The sequence below is a fragment of the Nothoprocta perdicaria genome, unplaced genomic scaffold, assembly GCF_003342845.1.
Source record: "Nothoprocta perdicaria isolate Ctin4 unplaced genomic scaffold, notPer1 scaffold_17, whole genome shotgun sequence".
Lineage (NCBI taxonomy): Eukaryota > Metazoa > Chordata > Aves > Tinamiformes > Tinamidae > Nothoprocta > Nothoprocta perdicaria.
The window spans coordinates 1,076,469-1,101,218 of NW_020454871.1; the positions used below are offsets into that span (position 1 = coordinate 1,076,469).

At 37.5% G+C, this 24,750-nt stretch overlaps 1 protein-coding gene across 1 annotated transcript in view; it reads left to right on the top strand.

Moving 5' to 3' along the window:
- DACH2 (dachshund family transcription factor 2) overlaps positions 1-24,750 on the top strand; it is a 126,776-nt gene that overhangs the window by 61,426 nt on the left and 40,600 nt on the right. Inside the window, exons 3-6 of the mRNA XM_026036010.1 lie at positions 5,926-6,081; positions 8,872-9,044; positions 20,172-20,307; positions 20,946-21,026. Of these exons, the coding sequence (XP_025891795.1) occupies positions 5,926-6,081; positions 8,872-9,044; positions 20,172-20,307; positions 20,946-21,026 (546 nt within the window). The remainder of the gene's footprint in view (positions 1-5,925; positions 6,082-8,871; positions 9,045-20,171; positions 20,308-20,945; positions 21,027-24,750) is intronic.

The window sequence follows — 24,750 nt, forward strand, 5'->3', positions numbered from 1 at the left end:
TGAATTAATGGGCACATTTCAAAGCTTTGGCAGGGCTAAGCAGTAATTACATCTGCTGAACCACTTGATAAGTTTTTGGAAGTAGCCCAGTAAAGCCATCACTGGCTATCTTCAGTTTTAATATCTTATCCTCCACACTTTTATGGCTTTCTTGTAGGGCACCAAGAAGTTGATACAGCCGAGCAAACACAGCTAAACAAATCAATGCATTAAAGCTTAAAATACATGGCAGATCTTTAATTCAGATTTTCAAGTGCATGTGATCTTTTGATGACCGATGTATCCAACACTTAATCATGATGTAAACGAACACATCCTGTTCCGATTTTTAAATAAGAAAGTTTAAGCAATTTAGGTGTAATAAGGAACCGCAGAAAGCGGTCAGTCTTGCATGATCTCTGTAAATGGCATCTTATATTGCCCTTGTTGAGGACCAGAATATTGGGCTGAATGAAGASTGAAGAAGGTTCTTCTGACAGGAAAGTGATGGTTTACCAGGTTTACCAGGAATCAGATTAATTTGATTAAGCCAGTGTGTGTTTCAGTGGTGGAAGAAGTTGTATCTGCAGAGAAAGAAATGCTGTATTTGCTCAAGTTTCAGTCAGTAGTGACATTTTYGGAAGATTTAGGTAGATAAAGATCTATGGAGCATCTCTTGGTTCAAACTAAACAAGTATTTATTGTTCTGTGGACACAGCCAAAAGGTGACTGCTATGTAAGCTTTWGGTTTGGTTGTGATGGGGGAAAAGCTTTTAAAGCAGGGGGCACATAATATATTGGTCTTGCTGAATTTCCTATTAATGACAGGTTGGGCTTCAAACTGCATATAGATTAAAAATGATTCTTACCACACTACTTTTCCATTGGTGAATGGCTATAGTGAGACTGTTTAAGTTATCAGCTGCATTTGATATGGCAATTATTGCATTCTGTTGAGATGTATATGGGCTTTCTGGGCTTCTGCTTGGCATTGAAGCCTGATTTTCCATCAGATACTGTTGAAAAACTGTTTTTCTGCCTATCTTCTCTTCCTGGAACATTCAGATTCTGATAACATGAAGAGAGTTGATGAGAAGTTGTTGACTCAAGTGTTTTTGACAGACACAGAATATTCTGTGAGGCCCCAAACTGTGACTGTTCCTTTCCCAACATCAGTACGAGAATAGGATATTGGTAGGAGCAAATTGTCTGAGACACTTGAAAAAGGTGGGTCTCTGAATGCTGTCGGATAGGCCCAAAGTGTTAATGTCAGGTATGCGCTGCCCTTGCTGTGACTAAATTGTGATCATATGCCCGGAATTTGTGACTGATTTGTCAGAGTATTTGGTATCTTGCCCAGAGTAACACAGATGTGGTATGTATGCATAGAGGCAGGTAGAAAATGATTGGGAAGAAGGTTAGGCCACCTTGTAATCAGCGTTTAAATGTGGTGTTAGTTTAGATGTCCAGTTGTTCTAAGGTGACCAGATAACACAGATGAGCAATATTTCTTTTCTGGCAGGATTTCCACAGGAGGCTTTAAATCCTTCCAACGGAATCTCATGTTTCTTCTCTGACCAATTCCTTGTTCTTTTCTTATGCTTAATTATTGCAAAATGCATGGAAAATCCTTTTTTGTCTGCCACATCACAAATACAGGGTATCACTGCTTTGAGCACTAAAAACCCATATATATATTTATGTAGGGTCACTAACTGCTGAAATACTGTAAGGCACCTCACGTGATAGACCCTAGCACAGTATTTCATTAGAATGTGAGTATTGCTTCATGAGGCTAAATGGGGATATAGATAAGTGATTGTAATATTGCAGTAATTTTCYCTTATTGAAATTACGTATTCGGCAGACCACATGGAGAATTTTAACACATTAGGAAAAGGATAAAAAGTGTATGCAAGAATCACAACCTGCTGCTCTGTTGAGTATGTTCACCAGTTTATATGCAAAGCATTTTTTTTAGGAATTATGGGATCTAGATAGTCCCCAAAATTTCATAGGACTTAAGTGTGTGGGGGGCACTGATAGACGAATTCAGTGGCAATAATACTTCAGAATTATCAGCGCTGAATAGCAAAGTGCTGAATACTTTCTGTCTCTGCAGCTCATGCTTAATATGGATGATAACGTGAAAAATGTGCTTAAAAATAGTTTTAGAATAAAAKTGGACAGTAAAGATGGTATTGCTTTTAACAATTTGAGTTCAATTTTTCAGAAATGCATCACTGCAAAAAAATAAAATGACAGACATAGATTGAAGCAGTGTGGTGGTTCAATCCAAAGGTACCTCTGCCAGAGTGGATTTCATTTAGGTAGCCATTCAGTTTTAAAGCTGATAAAATGAATTTGAAATCAAATGAAAAGAAACTGTCACCAAATAGAACTTTGATTACTTTGTGGAGATCTTKCAATACATAAAACTAAAACGCTAATTTAATCTTCACAAATATATCTTCACAAAAAAAAAAAGTTTTTATGATTTGTCTTGAAGAACGTGTATGCCCAGAGAGGCTGACTATTAGAAAACATTTAACTGTAAGATGGTATTAAGGGAATTCTTGCTTCTCATGGCAGTGTAATTTAGAAGTTAATAGACTAGGGTTTGTTGCGTTAGTTTTACCTAGTTGAACATGAGTGTCATTCATGCCCTGAGAGATCAGCTAGCCCAGGTAACCTGTTCAGAGTGCGAAGTGCCAGGCTTATATTGTAAATATAAGGCTTATATATTCTTATATTGTAAATATAAGGCTTATGTATTGTAAATAACTCTTTTTTTTTTTTTTTTTTTTTTTTTTTTGCCAAATCCATTCAGCTTTACTCTTCCTTCTGGAGCAGGGGGGTTGGTCCTTTAGAAGTCCCTTCCAACCTCGGCCATTCTGTGATTCCGTGATCCCTCTGTGTCCCTTGGAGCACGTGCAACTTTTCTGTGTACACAGGCACAGACAGCGCAAACCATCCAAAGGCCTTTTTCCTTTCAACAAAGCAAATCTGAACGGGATAACGAGGATCGTGCATCACCTTTTCTATGTGGGGAGGTAGTTGAAGCAGGCCAAACCTTCAGTTCGCTTTTACGGGGTTGCCGACACATTCTTTAAGAGGCTGCACAGCTAAAATCCCCTTTCCTGCCTTTGGAGTTGCTCTGCCCGAGGACACGGCTGCCCCCGCGCTGCCTCCTGTGGGCGGCCGGGCGCCRGAGAAGCTTTGGCAGCTCCCGGGTTCTTGTCTCTCCTGCCCTTTCTAGTGCTGAGTACGACCTGTTCTAGGACAAGATCGACTAGAATGCAAACAAGATAAGGAAAAAATTACCTTTTTGTTCTTTAGTTTTATCTGTTGAGGAGAAGGTCGTATGAGTAGTGGGTGATAGCACTTAATGCAAAGCTTTTCATAGCGCAGCTAACTGATGTGTTGGCATTTTGACATGTCAACGTACTTCTGAGGACTTCAAAAATGTTCTAATGACACAAATCAACTCATTAGTATTTTTAGATGTTTAAGTCACATTGCTGTTTTCTGTTGTCTGATCTTTCCTTTCAGGGTTATGTGTTGGCTTTGTCATATGTTTTTTCCGCTCTTCCCTCTTGCTTCATACACATCCTAGGAGACATGGCTTGAAGTTCATCTATCTTTAGTAATATGGATCATTGTTTAATTTTAGACTGCTTATCTGCTGTCTTATAAACAACCAGAACTTTCATTAGCTTAGTAGGGACAAAGAAATTCCTTTTTCCTAGTGTAAGATTTTTCAAATACCAAACTATTTGAGAGCGGAAAAAATCAAACTTTCCTGGCTCATACTRTGTTGTTTCCCTATCTCATATTACATGTTTCACATCATAAAGTTTGTTACTTTCTCCTATAAGCTCATGATACCACAGATAGGATGTAGAACCAAGGTTGCKGGGTGTTTGGGATTTTTTCAGGGATTTGTCCACTATATTCATGCATGACAAAGCCTGCAGTATACCCCATAGATAACATAACATATGCAGGACAGGTTATGCAAAATATTTAAGTTAACATGCGCTTTTGTTGTATGTGGACAGTCTCAAAAGTATTTTTTCTTTCCCTAAGGAGAAGTGATAGGGAGCAAGAATGGCCTGCTGGAGATAAGTGTATTGCAATTTATTCTTGTGTTGCTGGCACTGAATACAAGAACAGATTTATGAGTGGAATTTGCAGAAGAAAAGGTTCTTACAGGTTGCAGTTGTAAGGAAAACTAGTCCAGTGATTTGGACARTAAGATATAAGTTAGAGTCAGGTTTCCTGTATGGCCTTAGACAAGTCAGTTTTCTTCTCAGTGCAATTCCTGATCTGTAAAGAGGAATATTAGTACTTTATCTATCACATACAACAGGTTTTAACCTTAGCGTGGAAATGTAGTTGTGCCTTCTGRCATTACAGCTTCGGGGCTGCACAGATTTGATGGATAAATCAGTGAGGTTTTGGGAAAGCCAAGTGAAACATCTAGGAATAAGCRTACGAGTAACTTGTAATGAGTAAAGGAGGAGTTTGGCCTATACATATAGGGGATGGGAAGATTACTGGAGAAATTCTTCTGGTGAGGAGTGTGGTTTTATCCCTTCCTTCCAAGAGCTCTGTGACAAACCTTCTTGTTCAGTTTTCATGGCTGCTGCCCAACTATGCGAAGTTACCTCACATACAAAATCTGCTTCGAAGCAAAATATTTATGCCATAGCATATGTAAGGCTATGTTTTCCAGAAAAGAATGGTTTAAAATGTAGATGTTAAATGCAAATTCACTAAAAARGCATCTGAAGAAAAATAAAAGTCATTTGGAAAGACTGGATACCAAACATTTCCTTAGCAAAACGTTATTTTATTATAGGTTTTAACTTAAGAAATACTTTACCACATAATACCACTGTTTCACGGTATTCATAGTGAAAAACCTGAATGTTAAGTATCAGTCAAATGTTGAAAGAGTAGAATGTAGAATATAAATTTATATTAAAAGTGCTGACACARACCTCACCATATTAGTGCTTGTAATTTCCCTGCTATGCCACATTATATGATATAGTATAATTCAGTGTATCTTTCTTTGTCGATGTATTACTCGTCATTTCACAAATTACAAATCTTTTATAGAAGGTAATTCCTACGTGGACATAGTGTTAAAATGATGGAGTGATTTCCTTTTTTCTCAGTCATTGATCTTTCAAACTTCTGCATTTAGCAGTATTAATCACATTTATTAGCTAAGTGTTGTCATAAAGAATGTTGAATGTTCCTGCTACTTTCATCTTCAATTAAAATGTTTTTTTTTTGCTTGCTGCCTCTCTCTGCTGCATCGCAATAATCTGTTACTTATTCTAATTGAAATTCTTGTTCATAAATTCAAATCAATGTCAATACGGCCGTTACACATTTTCATAACAATCTGCAATCTAATTTAAGATGTGTGACATACCTGCGAAGAGGAATATATCTGGAATACCTTTTTGCTCCAGATACATTTTTAAGGTTGGTTGGTGGAAGTTAGGAGAGCTCTAGCCATTGAAGGAGGGGATGCTAGAGCAGCCTTCCAGCAGGTGTAACAGAGATAAGGAATAAGAAGGAAGCTGAGCAGCTTGTGGAAGGGGCTGCGGCAGCAGCAGGAGACGACTTGGAGACTCAGGGGCTCCCTTCTTGCCATCCTTAATTGTGAAATAAATGATGTTTACTTGGACAATTTTATCCTTAAACGTTAAACTTCTTTMCTGTTTACAGAAACTGTTTTCATGAAGGTAGGTGATGCTGAAAGTTTCAAATTGTACTTTTTGCCTGATTTTAAGGCTTTTTTTTTTTTAGGTGTAGGTTTCAGGTGCTTTTTCGTGTGAGGCTGTAGATTTTGTTAGAGCATTAGTTGCTAGCCAACCAAAATGCTTTTATGGAAAGAACATGCCATTCACAGTCCCTCTTTTGCAGGTGGGAGTGAATCTTCCTGGGATAAAGAGAAACTTCAGTCTCCCATTACCACCGGCTCACAGCACAGCCTTGGCCATGCCACACTGTCGGGGCAGTCAAGCCTTGGAAGTGCCCATCCGCTCAGCCCTCTCCAGCAGAATCACCTGCTCACTAACAGTACGTACCGTGAGGAAGGAATCAGCACATGGAGATGGTCACATTGGCTTTTGGTTAGGGAGCATGGAAGAGTTTGAATTGCTAGTGAGAAATGAGGTGTTACGCTGGAAGGTGCTGGGACAGTGTAGAACCCCAGGCCTCAGAAAGAGCTCTGAAGCTGTGGATATAGGCATGGAAACCGAGAAATAGGCACATGCATTAGAGTATGGTTTCAAGCAGTGGTGGCCTGCAGTGGAAGTGTCTCATTCACCAGTTCACACTGCAAAAGGGCCTGGACAGAAGGGAAAAAACATGCAGTTCCTTAAAACTTTAACTTGGTGAGGAAATTCCCTTCCAGATGAAAGTGCAGACCAAAAAACACAGGAGAGAAAGAGCAATATGTCTTGTTAAAAGCAAGCAGAAACAATCCTAGTGTCCTGCAACTGGAATAGAAATGACACGCTTAAAGTTTGGATGTTCCTTCAAACGCGTCTTCCCCTCCTTTGGACAATGCGGAGAAGGGGAATCAGGAGTTCCCTTTTCTTCTTTATACCCAAAAGGAAAGTTATTCCAAATAGTAGTTCCAAAATTCTATAGTCCAGGAAATTAGTAAGGAGAAAAATTTATTCAAAAAAAGATGATAGTAGCAGAATGAAAAAAGTCACAGTACTTTTGAATCCATCTTATTTGTTTAAATCATTTATCCTTAGATTTTGGAAGCTGTTTTTAGTGTTAGGTTTTCCAGATAATGACCCTTCTGTCTCCTTTATAAAATTWTAAGAGCAGATACTTTTTTACCAAATATTAAATCAGGGCTATTGGAATGTCTCTTACAATATGTGTTGACATGTTCATGGGAAGGTAGGGACTGAGCACTTGTGACTTCCGTTTAGGAGCCACTGATTAACAGTCATCTGCTTCTAAAACTCATATTTCCTGTAATTTTTCCTTAATTCTACATTATTACTTATTTTGGTGTCTGTACCTGTCTTACATATAGGTATATTGTGTTCTCTACAGATCAAGAAAACTTTCAGGATATTGTCAGTAGATTTTGTACTAGGCAAATGTCTATAGGCTATTAAAGGGTTTAYTGAATGTCAGACATTATGTCTGATGATTTGCAAGTGTAAGATATATTTTCTTCATAGTCCTCTGAAATGTTTGACGGATTGTGTCTTAAAACTGGTGATGTGCTGTTAAATTCTGTTTGTAGTTTGCATTTAGTTTGCATGTCAATTGGACTTTAAGTAGACATACAACTCAGTGTGGACAGATGGTGTCTGGGAGTTTGGGAACTCTATGGACTATGAGGAGTAATTACTGGGCTGTGAAGGGAGACACACAGGGGAACAAAGACTCGTGCCTGCAAGTGCCGAAGAGGACTCGTAGTGAGGTTTAAAGTGAAGGGAGATGTACGTGGGCTTAGTTTATCACCTATCATAGTCTTCATTGACATGGATTGCCCCGTAAGCAAAATAGAGTGAATCATAAGACATCCCAGGAGTTGACTGTAATATACTTGAGCTGAACAGAAGTAGTGTGGAAGCCTGGAGTATATTCAGTCCTTTTGTGGTGGCAAAATGATGCTTTTTGTATCTGTTTAATCAATAGATTACTTTGGACTAACATATGCTAAATCAGTCAGTGATGTTTTTGTAGGTTCCATCATAGGAAAATGAAATTGGAATGAAAAATGAGAGTGACTGTGATTTATAATGATTAAAATAGAGCCAAAAGTCTTTTAAAAAATAAAAATAATTAATGTGCATAGCACATAGTTATGACTGGCTATATAACCATGCTAGTTGCCACTTGCGCCTCAAGTTTGTGGTGAGAATTTCTAATCTAAAATGCATTTAGAAGAATTACAAGGCATTTTGATGGGCAGAATGAGTTGTTTTTGCTGAAAAAATAATTTTGGATACCCAAAGGAAGATGTTTTCAAGTAGACTCTAAAGAATTCTATGTGAACTGGTTTATTTGTCTTGCTCTGTATTGTAGTCATTAGTAAATATGAAAAGTTATATGAAAAGTAAATATGAAAAGTTGAGGGTGACAGAACCCTGGCACAGGCTGCCCAGGGAGGCTGTGGAGGCTCCTTCTCTGGGGATCTTCCAAACCCGCCTGGATGCCGCCCTGTGCCCCGTGCTCTGGGTGTCCCTGCTGGAGCAGGAAGGTTGGACTAGATGATCTCTAGAGGTCCCTTCCCACCTTGAACATTCTGTCATTCTGTGTGATACACCTGCTGAAATAGGTATTAACAAAATGCARGCTCTGGAATCTGATTCTTACTAACAGGAAAAGTACCATGCTGGAAATGTCAGGATCTGCCTGGGAGGAGCAAACACCTTTTTTTTAATTGTTTTATATAAGATAGTAGATGACCATTTGAGATGATGTTTTTGGAAATGAAAATCTTTTCTGAAATTATGACTTCTTTTTGAAAATATGAAACTATTTTTCAGAAGTACCTGCATGCCTTGTGCTTTTGAAGAGGTGCCTGAACTTGTGCACTGTTGCCTGTGTGTTTTGCTGATATTGTTTGCTGCGTTACAACGGTGTGCTTGTTCACCAGTGTAAGCTTCATGTCCTCTCCTGGAATGTAAAGGCAGGAAGGTTGGACTAGATGATCCCTAGAGGTCCCTTCCAGCCTTGAACATTCTGTGATTCTGTGATAACACATTCTGTGATTCTGTGATAACACACAATAACGATGAGTCTGGAAGCCAGCGTAGGCCTGGGCAGGTTAGGAGCTGGGTTTTACAGTGGGGGGCTCACATGCTGAAGGTTCCCCGTGCTCTGTTCCAGGGATAGACCTGCCCTTCATGATGATGCCGCACCCGCTGCTTCCCGTGAGCCTACCTCCTGCCTCGGTCGCCATGGCCATGAACCAGATGAATCACCTCAACACCATAGCCAACATGGCGGCGGCGGCCCACATGCACAGCCCCCTGTCCAGGGCGGGCGCCTCTGTTATAAAGGTAAGAGGCATCCTTAGCATCTGGGAGACGTCTGTTTTTGTGGCTAAGGGATAAGGGAGACCTTCACCGTGACCTCTGAGGGAAGACACAAACCTGTGGGCTTCTATGCCCCTGAGCACTCCTAGGCTGAAGGTCCTGCTTAGCAGATAGGGATATATAAGAACAGTCAAGTTAAAGGGGTAAGATGCTCTTCTGTATCTACAAATGTGTAATTAAAACCAGATATTAGCACTCACTAGATACAAAGGAACAAGCAATTCTGAATCTGTTAAAGATGAAAAGCTATTCCAAAGTGCTGTTGAAGTGAAACTTTCATATTAGACTTAAAAGAAACTGCTGTAGATGCCAAGCATTGTATTGCAGTACCCCTGTAAAATAGAATGATAAYGGAGAAAACCATTCAAAGTACCTTATTGATGCAGAAGCCCTGGCCACATTGCTTTCTGGATGGATAAAATGCATCTACACTTTCAAAAGGTTTCTGGTATTGCCTTCCTAATAGTTTGTTAAGAAAATTTCCTACCTGTGTTGAGAGCTGAAGTCCTGTCAGATTTAAAAATATGATGAGACAAGACATTTTTGAAGAGGAAAGAGATGAGGGATACTGCACGTGAAGGATAGTTACTGTGGGATTCTCTAAAGCACTGTGTGTCCAATCAGTCTAACTTATGAATGTTTATCCATACCACCTGCGTGTTTCTTTCTGGAAAGCCAAATTTTGCCAATATTATAAGACAGTTATTTTAGTCCATTTTCCTGTATGTTTTTAAGTATGGCAATTCTATATAAACAGAACTATCTGGATGAGTATATGTCTTTATTTTGATTTTGCTCATATGCACTAATTCACTGAATCTCTTTTGTTTTAATTATAAAACATCTAATGGTAAAGTGTCTTTAGCATAGGAAAAGTTACTCATGCACAGTTTAATGCTGTGGAGATATTATAAGAATAAATTAATTAGGATTGCATTGTACTTTTTATTGCTGCAACTTGCTATGGCAGAAAAATTTGTTTCTACACTAAGCAGGGAAAGAAAATAATAGTTTACAACCAAGTATGTTTTGAAGAAAGCGAGAAAATCTGTGTCACCCGGGACAGTAGCACCAAATAAAATCTCTTTTTGATTTTGTTTATATTTTATTGTCATTTGATTGTGAGAGACTGGTAAAAGCAGTTTGAGGGTTTTTCTCCTTGTTCGTGACTACTTAGGATTTAAGTATTTAAAAACACATCCGTGGTGAATAGATGTTGAATAGGTGGTAGATACATCTGATATCTCAGTCATAGAGCTGTTAGAAATTAATAGAGGCTCCATTACTTTCACTTAGTAACCTTTTCTGTAACTGCTCCAGAGACTTCTTGAGAAACCCATAACTTAAACACAGGCTTAGAATACGTGTAGCAGCAAATAACTTCATAAGATTTGATTATAACTTAGGTGCTATCACTGTGTCTAAGTGAAGATTAAATATATCCTTGCAAACCMCGCTAGTTTTTTGTAATAAATCTGAGAGTTTTTGCAAGCAGTTACATTTCGAGCCTGCTCTTTGGCAGGCTCTTGCTGGTGTCTGCTCAGCTTTCTGCAGCACCTGCAGTAGAGCATAGGCAGGATCTCCCCAGCAACAGYAGGATTTGCCAGCTTCCTGGTGGGAATTATTCCTGCATGATCTAGAGGAAAATACAGCAGTAGCTAATGCGACAGAGGGGCCACGTGCACCCAGTGCTGTTACTCTCACCTGGCACGTCATGCTGTATCTTTGTTATTTATACTGAGTGCTGAAGCTATATATTAATTTTATTGTGGTATGAGGCTTCTTTTTTTTTCCTTTCCTTTCCCATATTTACAGTCTTCTGATTCTCAACAACTATCGATGAAAATGAAATCCTTGTACAAAAAGAAACATGTGAAACTTGCTGCTGGTGTTATCCATCAACAATATGAGATATTGTTTTATTATTACAGTATTTAAGTTCATGTGATAAGTACAAAAGACTGCTTTACATATAGTGAAATTAGGACATTGTAAGGTTACTTAAATTGAGAAAAATGAATTAAATATGTTGAATGTTTATCTATTTCTATCCTCTGACTAAAATACCACTTGGCCTGTTTTCTATAGGTGTGAGTGTCAGCTGCTTTGTAAAGGTTTTCAGTGAAGTCATTATGCTTTTTATATCACGTTTGCCATTTAGAAGTTAGCTGTTCTAGCAAAATTTGCGTGATCAGCAAAGTTAACATTTAGTGCTCCAGAAAGAAATGTCATAACTATGAAATTTGATTCCTCCTTGACAGGAACACTATAAATTAGGCAGTCGCAACAATCAGGCCCACAAAACCTCCTTAGCCATCCATAATACCATCTAACATGATCATCGCCGCACCCAGTAGTGGTGCTACAGCCAGGCCTGTGACCGTGTCCCTGTGATAAATCCATCTTTYCAGGGATTTACTGCTCACCTAAGAAAGCTTGGCTCAAAGCTCCCTATGAAACTTGGCTCAAACAGTTCAGAAGAATCCAGATAACTGAGGGTGTAGGATGGCCAATAAAAAAGTGACAGCAGTGGTGACTTAAGCACCTTCTCTCCTCTCCCTCCTCACATTTCCTCCTCTTTTTTTCCAGACCTGTTCTTCTGCTGGATGTATTCTGTGCTTAGTGGCCTAGGTGTATAAATACTTTGCCAGACTAGTGCTGAGGACTATTCTGGGGTAGAACTTAGCTGAAGGAGCTCTTGAATTGAGAAGTAGTGAATAAGTGTAATAGTTTGCTATCATTCAGTATTGCCTAACGCTCCTAACTCAGAAGACTCTCTTAAATGGCATTATTTTCACTTTTAGAAGTGAAAGCTTGAATAGGCCCTTTATATAGAAGATAAAGCACTTTTCACTGAAGTTTATAGAATAACTCATATCTAGAGAGCTGTTATTACTTAATGTTAAGATTTTTTATTTTACCTATAATAAGCAAATGCATGTGATTTTTAATATGCATTGACAGCATGTGGTTTATAATAAAGGAGCTGTTATGATTTATGCTGAGAACACAAACTGAATAGAAGGCTGCAAACTAGCCCCAAACTCAACAGATCATTTAAATTAACTTAATTCCAAAGGAGCTGAGACTTCACAGTGCATATACATGCACGGCAAGTCCCAGCAGAAATGAGAATAGCTCTTTGCCCACTGACAGCACTTTTCAACCTTGTAATGGRATCATGGCTTATATAACAACTCCACTAGCCCTCAAACTACGTGTGATAAAGACATCAGGAGTATTAAGGTAGTTGTATCAAAAGGTAAGCCTAAATCTCAGTTTATTCAGATTAAGCTTGAAGGGGCTTAAATGGTGAAAGAACTTACAAGCTTACAGAATTTCAGCCATAAGAAAAAAGAAAGATGGTATGCTGAGTTCATCAAAACAGATGGGGAAAGGAGACTAACCAGGAGGGCCTTTAAAATTACTTGTTTTACAGCTTTCGTCTTCTCTGTTCTTAGCCTTACAGCCCTTAGGTGACATGTGGGAAGGAAMGGAGAAACCCTGGGAAGGAGAAGGGCAGGAATTCCTGGAGTGGTCCAGTGTGGGTTGTGAAAGTTGGATGAGGGCTGGCAAGAGCCAGGTGTCTGAGGCCTTATGTAGGAGGGAGCATGACACACGTTGGGGCGCAGGGAGCTTGGGGTGGCTGTTGGAAGAGGGAGGGCAGGAGCCCAGCCCAGGAGACAAGCCCATGTCAAGGSCTGACGTGGAAACCCGTGGTGGGTTTGACTTCTCTCTGAATAACTAGTCATTCATTGCTTGGAGACGTGTATACTGTCATGTTCTTGCTCCTGCTAGGCCTGAGGCTGAGCTAGACCCCGGAAAGGAGAAATCCAAGGTGCCTTCCCACAGTGATGTCCAATAGGGTTTTGAAAATGCCATGGAGRCTGGCAAGAGACATTTCTGTGGAGATGTGCCTAGGGGAATTGCAACGTGAGTTCACATATTCTCTCGAGCTCTTGGGAGCAAATGGATGAAGGAARCTGGTTTAGGGAGAAACATGGAGATTGAAGAACCAGGAAGTCTTGAGAAGGCTGAAATGGAAGCCAAGGCCTCATATGGCTCATCTCCAATGTGCCACTCACTGCTGGAGGACCTGCTCCCTGCACTTGACTTCTGTTGTGTCTTGTGGGGGTTCAGGTTCAAGTTCAAGCCTAGGAAAGAAGAAATGTGAGAGCATTTGGAGATCAGTGGGGTTTGTGCCAGTACAGTGAGGGCTGCCAAGCGACACGTTTCTGTGTYGGGTCTGTGTGGGTCTTCCCATATCTGCTGAGGGACCAAGGCCTCCAGTGCCCTTTGAAATAGGGTGGTGGGACAGACTGTGATTAGGATGGGCTTGAATAAACTGTTGGAGGGAATTTACACCTTATACCAGAGTCCTTGATCTACTCCCTTCTGTGCTAGGTAACAAAAGAAATCTGAGCCTGGATTAAGAGTTAAAATTCTAGCCTAAACTCTAAATTTCAGACAGGCCTCCAAAGTGGAAACTTCATATGAAATGAAATATTTTATTTCGTTAGGGAAATTGAAATTTCTTATTTTTCCTCCAACTCCAAGCAATTTCCTATGAAATTTTTTTGGTCTGCTAATAAAAGAACAAAACATTGTTTGTATTGTAGGATCTAGACATGCAGTGGGTTTTTTTGAGTCTCCTTTTCTTTGTGTTCTGTTTTGTGGTTTTGTGGAATTGTTAAGGCATTTGTAAAGGATGTATATGACATGATTTTAAATTCCCCGAGGAGAATACAGATGGGCTGTGTAATTATTGCTGAGAGGTGCTATTTTCAGCATGCTGTACAACTCACATTCATAATATTTACCTGAYGGCCAGAAAAATGTAGCCATCTCAGAATACTCTGAAACAATTGTTCYCAGTAAGAAAACACTGATAGTTACAGAATTTATAATTTATTTAATTTTTTATCACTATATCCATTCACTTCATTGTGGATTGCTTTTAGAGCATTGTAAGATTTTAAAAAATAAAACTTTTGTAAAAATTATCTCACAGAGTAGGTTTCGGTTTTTTGTACGTATTCATTGTTGACAACTTGTTGGTGAAATCTGTACTAGAACGTGTTAGAGGGAGGATGTTTGAGACAAAATAGTTCGTTTGCTTCTTAGAAAGCCAATTTTTGTGGCTGTATCTGTAGCAAGGAATGTGTAATTGTGCAGTTCTGTATCATTTTATTCATTGATACAGAGGAACTAATATGTTAGGAGATACTCAAGTCTCCAGGTTGGATTAAATGGCATTTCTCTCGCCCTGTGAAGACAACTGTGCGTGTTATCACTAAGAACTACTAGTTCCTAATCTAAAGAATAACTAGTGAATACTTAGTTTAAATTTGAAAGTGGAAAAGGTACAGTAAGAAGTAAGTACATCTTTTTCCCTCTACTCCTCAAATCTGGCAAGGGGATATTGCTAGGCCAAACACATACTAGCTTTTAGCTCTGGCTCAGATATTTTTAGTATTGGCATAGACATTTGCATTGGTACTTAATAACTAATATCGCTATGACATAAATTTGAGCCAGCATTATCATCATTAGTCCTGGGAGTACATTGAGTAGCAGCACTGGATGAAACAATTCATAGGACGGGGACAGGTATAAAGCATAAAGGGGCTATCTGATTTTATTCCACATTCAAAATMAAATGTAAAGGTAAAATCTTAATTTAATATGCCAGTGACGGTTCATAKAGTTTTCCCAGAGATTGCTAATTTAAGAAGTGGTGAAGAAGGAGGCTCTTGTTTGGCTGCTTACCAATGCCATCTGATTAGCTGCGGTTTTCTGTTTGGCTGAGCAGCTGGCAATTAATGAATTGATAGGAAGTAGTCACAAGGTAATGGAATTAGCAAGTGAACATCTGGTATTAAAAATTAGTAAACATAGAAGAGTTTTTATGATTTCTTAAATTTGGTGGGGAAATAAATGCCAGTTCACTACAGCTGAATGGACTATATGAACACAATGAACAAAAGTGCATTTCAAATGGAAAAAAAATATGTTTTAAGTGAGCGAATCCCCAATACATTTCAAAAGATGAATGGGATCCAGCTGGCTTTTAGACGTACAGATTCTATCTTAGTTTTTACACCAGCTGTTTCTCTTGTTTATCTCCAATTCGTACCACAATCGGAGATATTATAACTGGTTTAGCAGACCAGCAAATGCTCCATTCTCTTTGTGTGTGCCCATCTCCAGACTGAGGTAACTCAAGATACAAACCACTCTTCACATATTTAGAAATAGTAACCAGTCCTCTACCATGATATTTCTTGTGGAACACTGTCCAGCTTCACCTCAAATTTAGCACACTTTTGTTTGTTGTCTTAGAATTGTTCTTTTTCTTTAGGAAGCCTAAATTATTTATTGCATTAAGCAATAATGCAATAGTCAAGGACTGTAAACTTTAAAATACTTTTAAAAGCGTATTTGGTCTTAGTATCAAAGGAGTGTTAGCTAAAATGAATCAAGAAGAAATATGTGACGAGTGCTGCAGCGCGTCTGCAAGCTGGCTCTGCTGCTGGCTGCACAGTGTAGCTCCTCCTGAGAAAGGAAGCAGCTTCTCTGTGGTAGCCACCTTTTGAGGGTCTTAGGTGCCCAGGTTACCAGTGCAGTCCATTTGGGGAAATTAAATGGTGATTTGGCAAGCACTGGGAGATGCAAGTGTGGAGAGATACGTGTTTCTGTGGGGAAGTAGTGTGCAGACTAGTATCAGAAGATTTGGTCTATGAGAATCTGATATTTTTCCAGTCAGGTCATCAGGTTTGATTTTATTTATTTTTTAATAGTTAAAAATTCTGATCTGGACCTAAAGAAAAAGGACTCTCTGTTTTTCCTTCCTCACAGTTTCATTAGCGAGGTCTGTTCAGTTCCAAACTTTTTTGCCACTGTAGAGTACAGAAGCAGCACCTCAATTATATGTGAAATATCAAGATAAATGTCTGAATAAAATATCCAGGACTCAGACAAACTTTCAAAACGTCTTTGTCAGCAGTGAAATGCCATTAAATCCTCTAGGAACTCATTAATAGATTAACATTTGGGAGAGTAATTACAGCTACATTAGAACTATGAATAAAAGCAAATAAAGGAAAATCCAGCTCCATCACTTCTCTATGCTCTTGACATAAAATGAAGATCAATACTATAAAAAAAAAATCAGAGAAAAGGAATTAAGATCAAGATGATTATATCAAAAATAGGTAAGCTGTTCATATATGTTTTTAATAAAGCTGTTGTAGATGCAAGGGTTGCATACTGTTTCATACTGTTTCKGTGGAATACTACCTCAGAGGGGGTAGAATAGAAAAGGGATACTGAGGTGAAACCAAGGATGTATCTAGAAATTGGATGAGTTGATGAGTCAGTGCCGTTTACCTAAATGAAAACTAAAATAAACAATGTCGTGTTTTGTAGCTGCATTTTCTGAGCCAAAGCAAGACGCTGTTCTTTAGTAAGACAGAAATATATTGCCCTTCAAAAGGATTAGGTACTACAAAAGTCTTTTGGGAAAATTTATGGTACAGTTCTGTAAAGGGAAGAGAAAAGATAAGATAAAAGAGGTACTGTAGTTAGATAAATAGGTGAGATCTTGAGAAATGTTTTCATTTTTCATAAAATTCTCACAATCTGTAAACTGTGTGTATAATTCTTTGCATTATAACCTGGATTATGCATCTTACAAATTTATGAAAAATAAGGAAATTCAAATTGAGAAAATACAACTTTTTTWAGAAATATATCTCCAGTAATATAAGTGTTCCTACTGTAGAACCAGCATGAACTGCAATATGCCAGTGGAAGCTAAGCAATTTTCAAAAGAAAAAAAAATACATATATATATATGAAAAGTAACAAGGTTGTAAAATTCATAAATGACAGATAAAATGAAGTCATCAATGTGTAAAAGAAGGTTTTACATTTGCAATTTTCCTATTTAAATACCCTCATTGATTTGTTACAAATACTGTTAACCCTGTGTTTGGAAAACGGTGAGGACATTATCACTTGTGTTCTCATTTGTAATAAAATAGATTAACTTGCTGTGAAATTTTAACTAGGCTGAGACACAACAGTAGCTACCTAATGAACCAGAGCACATTGCTGTTAAGTAGCTAAATAGATGCATACTGATTACAGGACTGAAAAATGGATCTGTTTACTTGCAAAAAAAGAGACTGCTCGTAGTATTATCTGTTATAAGTAGAGCAAATTCAGCATTATATTTCCATACAAACAGTTAGAAATAAACAATTTCTCAATCAATATGCAGTCTCACATGATGATAACCATTTGTGTTACATAAAATGCAGGAAATTTCAGCACTTTTCTTGCACATGGGGAAAGCTGTTCTCTGTATATGTAAATTTTTATAGCTGGTAAGACATTAGATGACATAATCAACTATTTCTCTTAGAAAGTAAGTGATTCACAGTGTGATTAAGAATGACATTATTATTTGACATATTTATTTCTGCCTGAACATTTCAAAGTAAGACCCTGAGTTTGAAGGCAAATTGCTTGAATCAGGGTTTACTTTATAATGAGAGATATGAGAAAATACAGTTACCAGAAGGAGCTGGAATATTTGCTTTTCTGATTTATCAGCTTGTGAATTACTCAAATAACTCACATTTAAGATGACTTATGTGTTTATTTGTGTGACATCTAAGTGTTAATTCGGAGTCATTTTTGTCCATAGATTTGGGTTTTTTTATACAGAACAGTGGGCATGTCCTCTCCTTGGCTGTTGATTTCCATAGTTGCAATAGACAATGAAATATCCTTAAATTATATACCCTCCTGTAAATTTAACCATTTTAAAGTTAATATTTAATTTTAAACCAAGTATTCCTCTTGGTAAGAAGGAGAGGGAGTAGTGCTAAAGAGGACTTAAATCCAGGCAGATATAATTACAGTCAAAGTCTTCTGTTAGCTGTGACTTATCTGCAAACTTATKTAAAGAAAGGTAAAAGACACAGTATTTAAAAGATCAGGGTTCCATGTGTAGGGTTCCTGATATATTTAGGAAAATACATCTTGGTGTGACTGTTAAAATGTGACTTGTTAAACAGAGCTTCCATAGAGCAAGTGCTGACTCTCGGTTAAATTCCACTGCTCAGCAGTCTCTAAAACCAGCCTTCCTGAGAGCCAGAATAAAACAACGGGGACTTTAAGAGCAGTGATTTTGCCTTTTTTTTTCCCCCACACAATTTGAAATAATGAGAAACACTATGTTGAAACAACTCGGTTATCAGAACCTTAAGATTATGTGACTCAATATAATAAATTTGTTTCTGTTAAAACTTAATAAAAATTTTTAATTAGCATTCAAAAATACTGCAATTAGAAGTCTCTCTTTAAGATTTATTAGTTATTGTATGTTCATTAAATAACACACGGTTTGTGAAAACGGATCCATTGGGGATTAATAGCTATGTAATAGATACACATCTGTTACATGATTTTGAGCCTCAGTTGTTATTTAATGTCCAATAACTATCCTATTAAAAGCACATTCAATGCTGCATTTTCAGCTGGTGTGATTGGAATAGACAACTATCACCCCTTATTATTAGAAGGATCTATCCTCACATTCCCCTTGCATCATTCTCAGATGTATCTGTAAATATGAAGATTAGTATGTTTCTGAAAAATCATTTTAATGGGTAACAGAATACCCTGGAAAATGTCGATCTTACTGCTAGTGCTATTAATGAGTTGCCTCGGTAGGTTATGAACAGAAGCAATTATGGTAGCTAAATGCAATGGAAAAATAATAGAAACTACTATTCAATTGCTAAAGCTGCATTATGGATTTAGCATATTTCCTGACAAAAACAAAGGAAAAAATTCTGATGCAATTCAGTTTATTTTAAAAAGCACATGGTGAATTGCCACCGAGTACCCAGACTGCAAACTCTAAATGCAAAATCCTTCAGAATAGGTTAGAAAGGGGCAGAAAAATTGCCAAGTTCCTTTGAGACAAGCTCCCCAGATTACTCTGTAATTGGGATTTTTAATGATGTGGGGGCAAGAGGATCTCCCTTTTTAAAACAACAAAAGCAGGTAGTATTTCAGTTCTCAGTTTCCACAGAGAACAGTTGGTTACCAGGGACAAGGGCAACTCCAGAGATTAATTTTCTGGAATGCTGTCAATCCCAGCTATTAATTAGAGTTAATATCAAACTTTTCTGTGCAAATGTGCACATGCAGATTTGCAAGCTCCTTCTTATTTTTGTTCCTAGAGCACTTTTCACGCAGAAGTGCAGTTGCTGTGCACTGCCAGGGGCCTTGTCAACACTCTCAGGCTTAGAAGGCACATAGCTCAATCGTTATTGTTTTATCTCTTCTTGTGAAAGAGTTCCCATTTGCAGRCTGATTTAAAGGACATATAGAGGATTAAAAGCAGAGCATTTTGAGGGGCTTTTGCTTGAGCACCTCTTAACCACATGGGACCACATTTACCCCAGGAAAGTCAACTCCAGTCGTTCTTGCAGCCTGTCAGGTTTCGGAGTGAAGTAATTCTTGTGAGGTGTATTGCAACACCTTAAATAATGCCGTTACATTACATAACACAATATACATACCTAATACATAATGCATAATGCAATACATAAATCTTGCTGTAAGCTCGTTTCACGTGAGGTAGTTCCTGCAACAGTACTGTGTTTTTGCACCTGTGCGTTCAGGTGCAAACACGATTTCATGTGTGTTTCCATCCTCAATTTTAATATCTGTAGATTAAGACTAGTGTACTGGAGATAATTATTTATATCCTAGTGCTAATGTATTGGAGAGCATTATTTATATCCTATGTGTGAAAACGTTATGAGGTAAGACAGCATACACAAAAAAAAAAAGGTGGTAAGTAGTAGATTGTGACACAATGGATAAAAAAAACTGCCCAGATGCATTGCATGATCATACCAACTATTTTAATGTGAATTCTACTCATTATTTATCTTGCAAAGAATATTTGTTATTTCTCTATCAGTCCCCTTTCAGTCCCCGCTATTTTTCTCTGTTTTGAAGTTCATTAATCAAACTGCACAGACCTGGTTTTGTTTCTGTTTTAAGGAAAGGATTCAAGACAGCCCTTCTCCAGCTCCCTCTCTAGAAGACRGTCAGAGACCCGGGAGCCACGCGTCCTCGCACCAGAGCAGTAGTGTGTCCAGCTCTCCCTCCCAGCTGGACAACACACCAGACAGAATTGGTTAGTGCTTGCAGTAGTACTCTTTTTAGTAGTACTAAATTTCAGTAGTACTAAATTTCAGTAGCAGAGAGCTGTCATCCATCAACTTCCAACTTTTTTAGCTGTCATCCATCAACTTCCTTCCTTCCTTCCTTCCTTCCTTCCTTCCTTCCTTCCTTCCTTCCTTCCTTCCTTCCTTCCTTCCTTCCTTCCTTCCTTCCTTCCTTCCTTCCTTCCTTCCTTCTCCATATCTTTATTAAACTTGCTGCTTTTTTATATTTATTAATTCTTAAATCCTTTGCTCTATTAGCTGCATTGTTTCTGTGTTAGAAGTATTTTTCTAATTAGTTAATGTGAGCAGTTTGTAAGAAATTGCATTCATCCCAGTAATAATTTTGGTTCTTTGTTTAATCAACTTGAGCAAATTTGCTTTTGCTGCATGTCTTTCTTAGCTTTGCGCAGCACTGGAATCCTTATGGGCAATCAATTGCTTTAGAAACTRTATAGTGTGAATAAGTATCAGGTCAACAAAATATTGGGAAAAAAAAAGAAATAGACTTTAATGCTTTAATTTAATATTATTTTTAGTAATGTTATTTAATATTGTCCTTTTTTACTGACAGTCTTATGTAGCAGTGCTCTCTGATTTTCTTTTTCAGCTCTGCTGACCAACAGCAGAGAAGGAGAACTCATTGATCAAGAAACTGGGACCAGCCTAAAAAAAATACAAAAAGAGAAAGGTAAAAATTACAGATTGTTTTTCATATCAGACATTTAATTACATTTATGATCCGTTTTATTTTTTCTTCTAGTATACTGTTTACCCACTAGAATAATATAAATAAGTTAAATGCCTAATTGTGATGAATAATACATCTAGTGAATTTAGATTGCATTCTTTTTAGGAAGTGTAAGCAAGCAGATCTTTGCTTCCCTATATTTATATAATACAGCACTAATATGTTTCCAGTCTTTTGAATCTATTATTTATGAGGTTGCTAGCAAATATTTGTAGTTCCACAGTTACATAAAGTTATTGAGGCAGCTTATTGAAAACGACGACCACCTTTTTTGTATCACCAGCTCTGATGCAGTCACAGGGAGGMAGAACCTGAAAACTTTCACGTACTTTATATTTCCTTACTCCTCTCCCCCTGTTCTTGAAAGTGGAAGCAGCTTTGTGTTATATAGCGATTACTCTAGGCCTTTAAACACTTTCCTCACTGGTCCCTAGATGAGCACTTTTATGCCACTTTGGGTTTATTTTCTGTCTGCATCTTTTTGCTTAAATTCTCTGCTTATGTTTTCCATTGCCATTTGCAAACCAATACCTAAGGARTTAAAGAGGTATCAACCATACGTTCACTCCGAAGATAAAAAATGACACTACTCTGGTAATTACCTCGATGAGTATTTAGCCTAAACCTCGAAGTGTAGCTGATTTAAATTTTATTGAGCTAGCATGGTTTCCTGCCACATGTCTAGTCATTTTTCAGCAAAACAATTCAATATCCTGTAGGGTCCACGATGCAAATCATTTATTATTGATAGTAGTAGCCCTTTGAATTGGGATACATGAACGTACAATTTAAGAATAACAGTAGATATTTCTGATACCCAATCTCTCCCAAACTATGAAATTCRTTTAAACCCCACCACCTGTGAACTCACTTACCAAGTGCTCTGTCCACTGAACTGTCATTGTAACATTTATGAAATCATAAAGATCTGACACCAGTATGTATTTTTTACCRTAGTTCATCTTAAGATTAAAGCTATACAGCTTTCTTCATTTGTTGGTCTACATTTTTACATAGTATTATTCAGTTGATTATGAACTGGAAAAATAGTCTTTAGACATGTGTTATTTCTGCAGACACTTAGAGAATTTTTGAACATGAACTGCTGAGAGATTCAGCTGTATGAAAAAGAAACTACCTCCTTTAAGCATTTCAATAATCATGAGATATATTTTAGAATTGTCATTTTAAGGATGGAAAAAAATTTCTGTTTTTCTGCTTACTCTGCATGGGTATGTATTTTTCTCTGCAAATATGAGAACTAGAAGTTATTTCTTTTTGTCAAGTAAGGGCATAATTTTCACTTATTTGTATGATTGCAGAACTGAAACGTTAAGATGATGTTATAATGGGACTAATGCTGATGTTTTAAAAGGAATAATATTGTTATGTTGGCGTATATGTTATGTGTACAGCCAACAGTTACAAGCAGATTTCACATCTGGATTAATTACAGGTCTTGTAGAAATGTCTTTAAATAGAGAATCTCAGTGCAGCTTTGCAGAAGGACCCACTAAGGCTGAAGGTTGCTTCTGAAAATCCCCAGCATGTCAGGTGTGTGCTAGGCTTTTGTGCCCCCATAGAAATGGTGTTACTTCTCAGCGATCTGCCTCCATCTGAACATTCATTCCTACTAGTATTATGATTCCTTGGTGAATAATCATTTTGGACCCCCATTTTGCACTACTGTGTGATATAAAAAACACAAGCAGCACGTGTGTGTTCAAGCAGTAGCCGATCTTTTACGTTGCTCTATAACCTGCACTTTAAAACTCATATATTGGAGGAGAGTGTGAAACACATTGATGTGGATTTACAATAGATCACACTTCAAAAGAACATTTTTCATATTCTGATAGTCGCTGAAGTGTAGTGGGTACTGGGTTGCTCAGCAAAAAATATACGTGCAATTTGCATACGGAACAAGCTTCGTTTTCAAAACCTGCCATTATTTTTACTAAGGCAAAATATATTTACCATGGAAAAGATTTTCAAAGTTATTAAGAATGAATGTAGTTAAAATAAAAGTATCAACATTTATTAAGTATGACAAGTAAGCGGTTTATACAACCGTGGCAAACATATGTTTTCACATCTGTTTTGAGTAATATCGTCATGATTTTAAAAATGATTTATAGCTCTGCAGGCCATAAAATGCCAGCTTTGCTGTAAGTTGGAAGTTTTCAAACAACAAAGAAATTATTGAAGGCATATATAGGCTGTGGTTTTTGTATTCTACGCCTTGATACATCTGTACAAATCTGAGCACTCTGTAACAATTAGGGTAGCAACAAATGAAAATTAAGTGGCTAAAATTCAGCAGTGCTACTACTCATATGAAAGCTTAACATAAAAAAACAATAGAACTTTAATTATTTTAAGCAAATATTTTGGTATCCCTCAGGAGACGCAATTTTGGTCTTTCTRTATCCTGTTTAAAGTGACCTCAGCCCCAGACAAAAAACTGTCACTTTGTTTTCATCAACATAGTTTCAAAATAATCAAGTTTGAACAGAAATTAGCTAAACATTATTTTCTCAAGAAGACGGTTAATACTGGGGGAACATAATGGGTATGGGACATAATTTCCAGAATTAATGGCTATCTAAGCACAGAGGGATTAAGGTCTCCTTATAGACCCCAAGTATAAATGTATCAATATTTACATGTTATAGATACAATGAGAAATAAGCAGTTTTGCTGATGAATGTCCTGGTGAATGTCCTCTTCACATACTTTAAAAAAAACTGAAATCAAGAATAATCTCATATTCTTTTTGTTTTCTAAGTACCAGAGACCCCGGAGTCATTTCATAAGCAGAGAATGCCATAATATGTGGGTTTGCAGCTTGTAAGAGTTTCTTTTTGCAAAATATCTCAAGTGACATGCATACTGCAACTGTTCCCTAGAAAATTCAGACRTATTTCTATATTTTCTATCCCCCGAGAGAGCTGAAGAACATGGTGCTCTGCTCTGGGTGAAGGCCTTTCCCCACAAGTTTCAGTTGTTGTTAAATWTAACCTGCGAGTGAACTGACAACTGCTAAAATGGTGGCCTAGCAGTAGATGTGATCGCTCTTCAGTCAGTCAATCAAAAAGAAAACAAAATGTGAAACCGAGGCAAACTCCTATTAACGCTTAGATCCGCGGCAGAGTTTTCTGTTTTGAAGAGCCAAGTCTTGCATCATTACGGTTAAGTATTTAACCACTGCTAAAACATTTATACACATAGGGGCAGTTATACAAGAGACCTTTTCTGGGGCCACATCTTCTAAATGAAGTTTAACTGATATGGGGTCTTGTCAGTAAATAATTTATTTCCAAAATCATTTTAAAGAATGCAGTCTTTTTGAAGACTTAAATGGATGCCTCGTAATTACCTTGGCAGATGGGCCAAGACAGTTCTGTACATTCATATATATTTTATTGATATGTTTTATTAATTAGATTTTAATGACTTATTTTAACATATTACTGCCTAAACTTTGCAAGTAGTGAGTCTATATAGACATGCTGAAATATTGAAACTGTGTTTACTCCAAAGGCTTCGGGCCAGATACTTTCTTATTTTTATAAGCTATTTGCTTAAGTCCATGGAATAAAATGGGCAAATAGGAAGGAAATAAGATGGAAATTAGGTATTTTGAAAGARAGCTGCTGTCCAA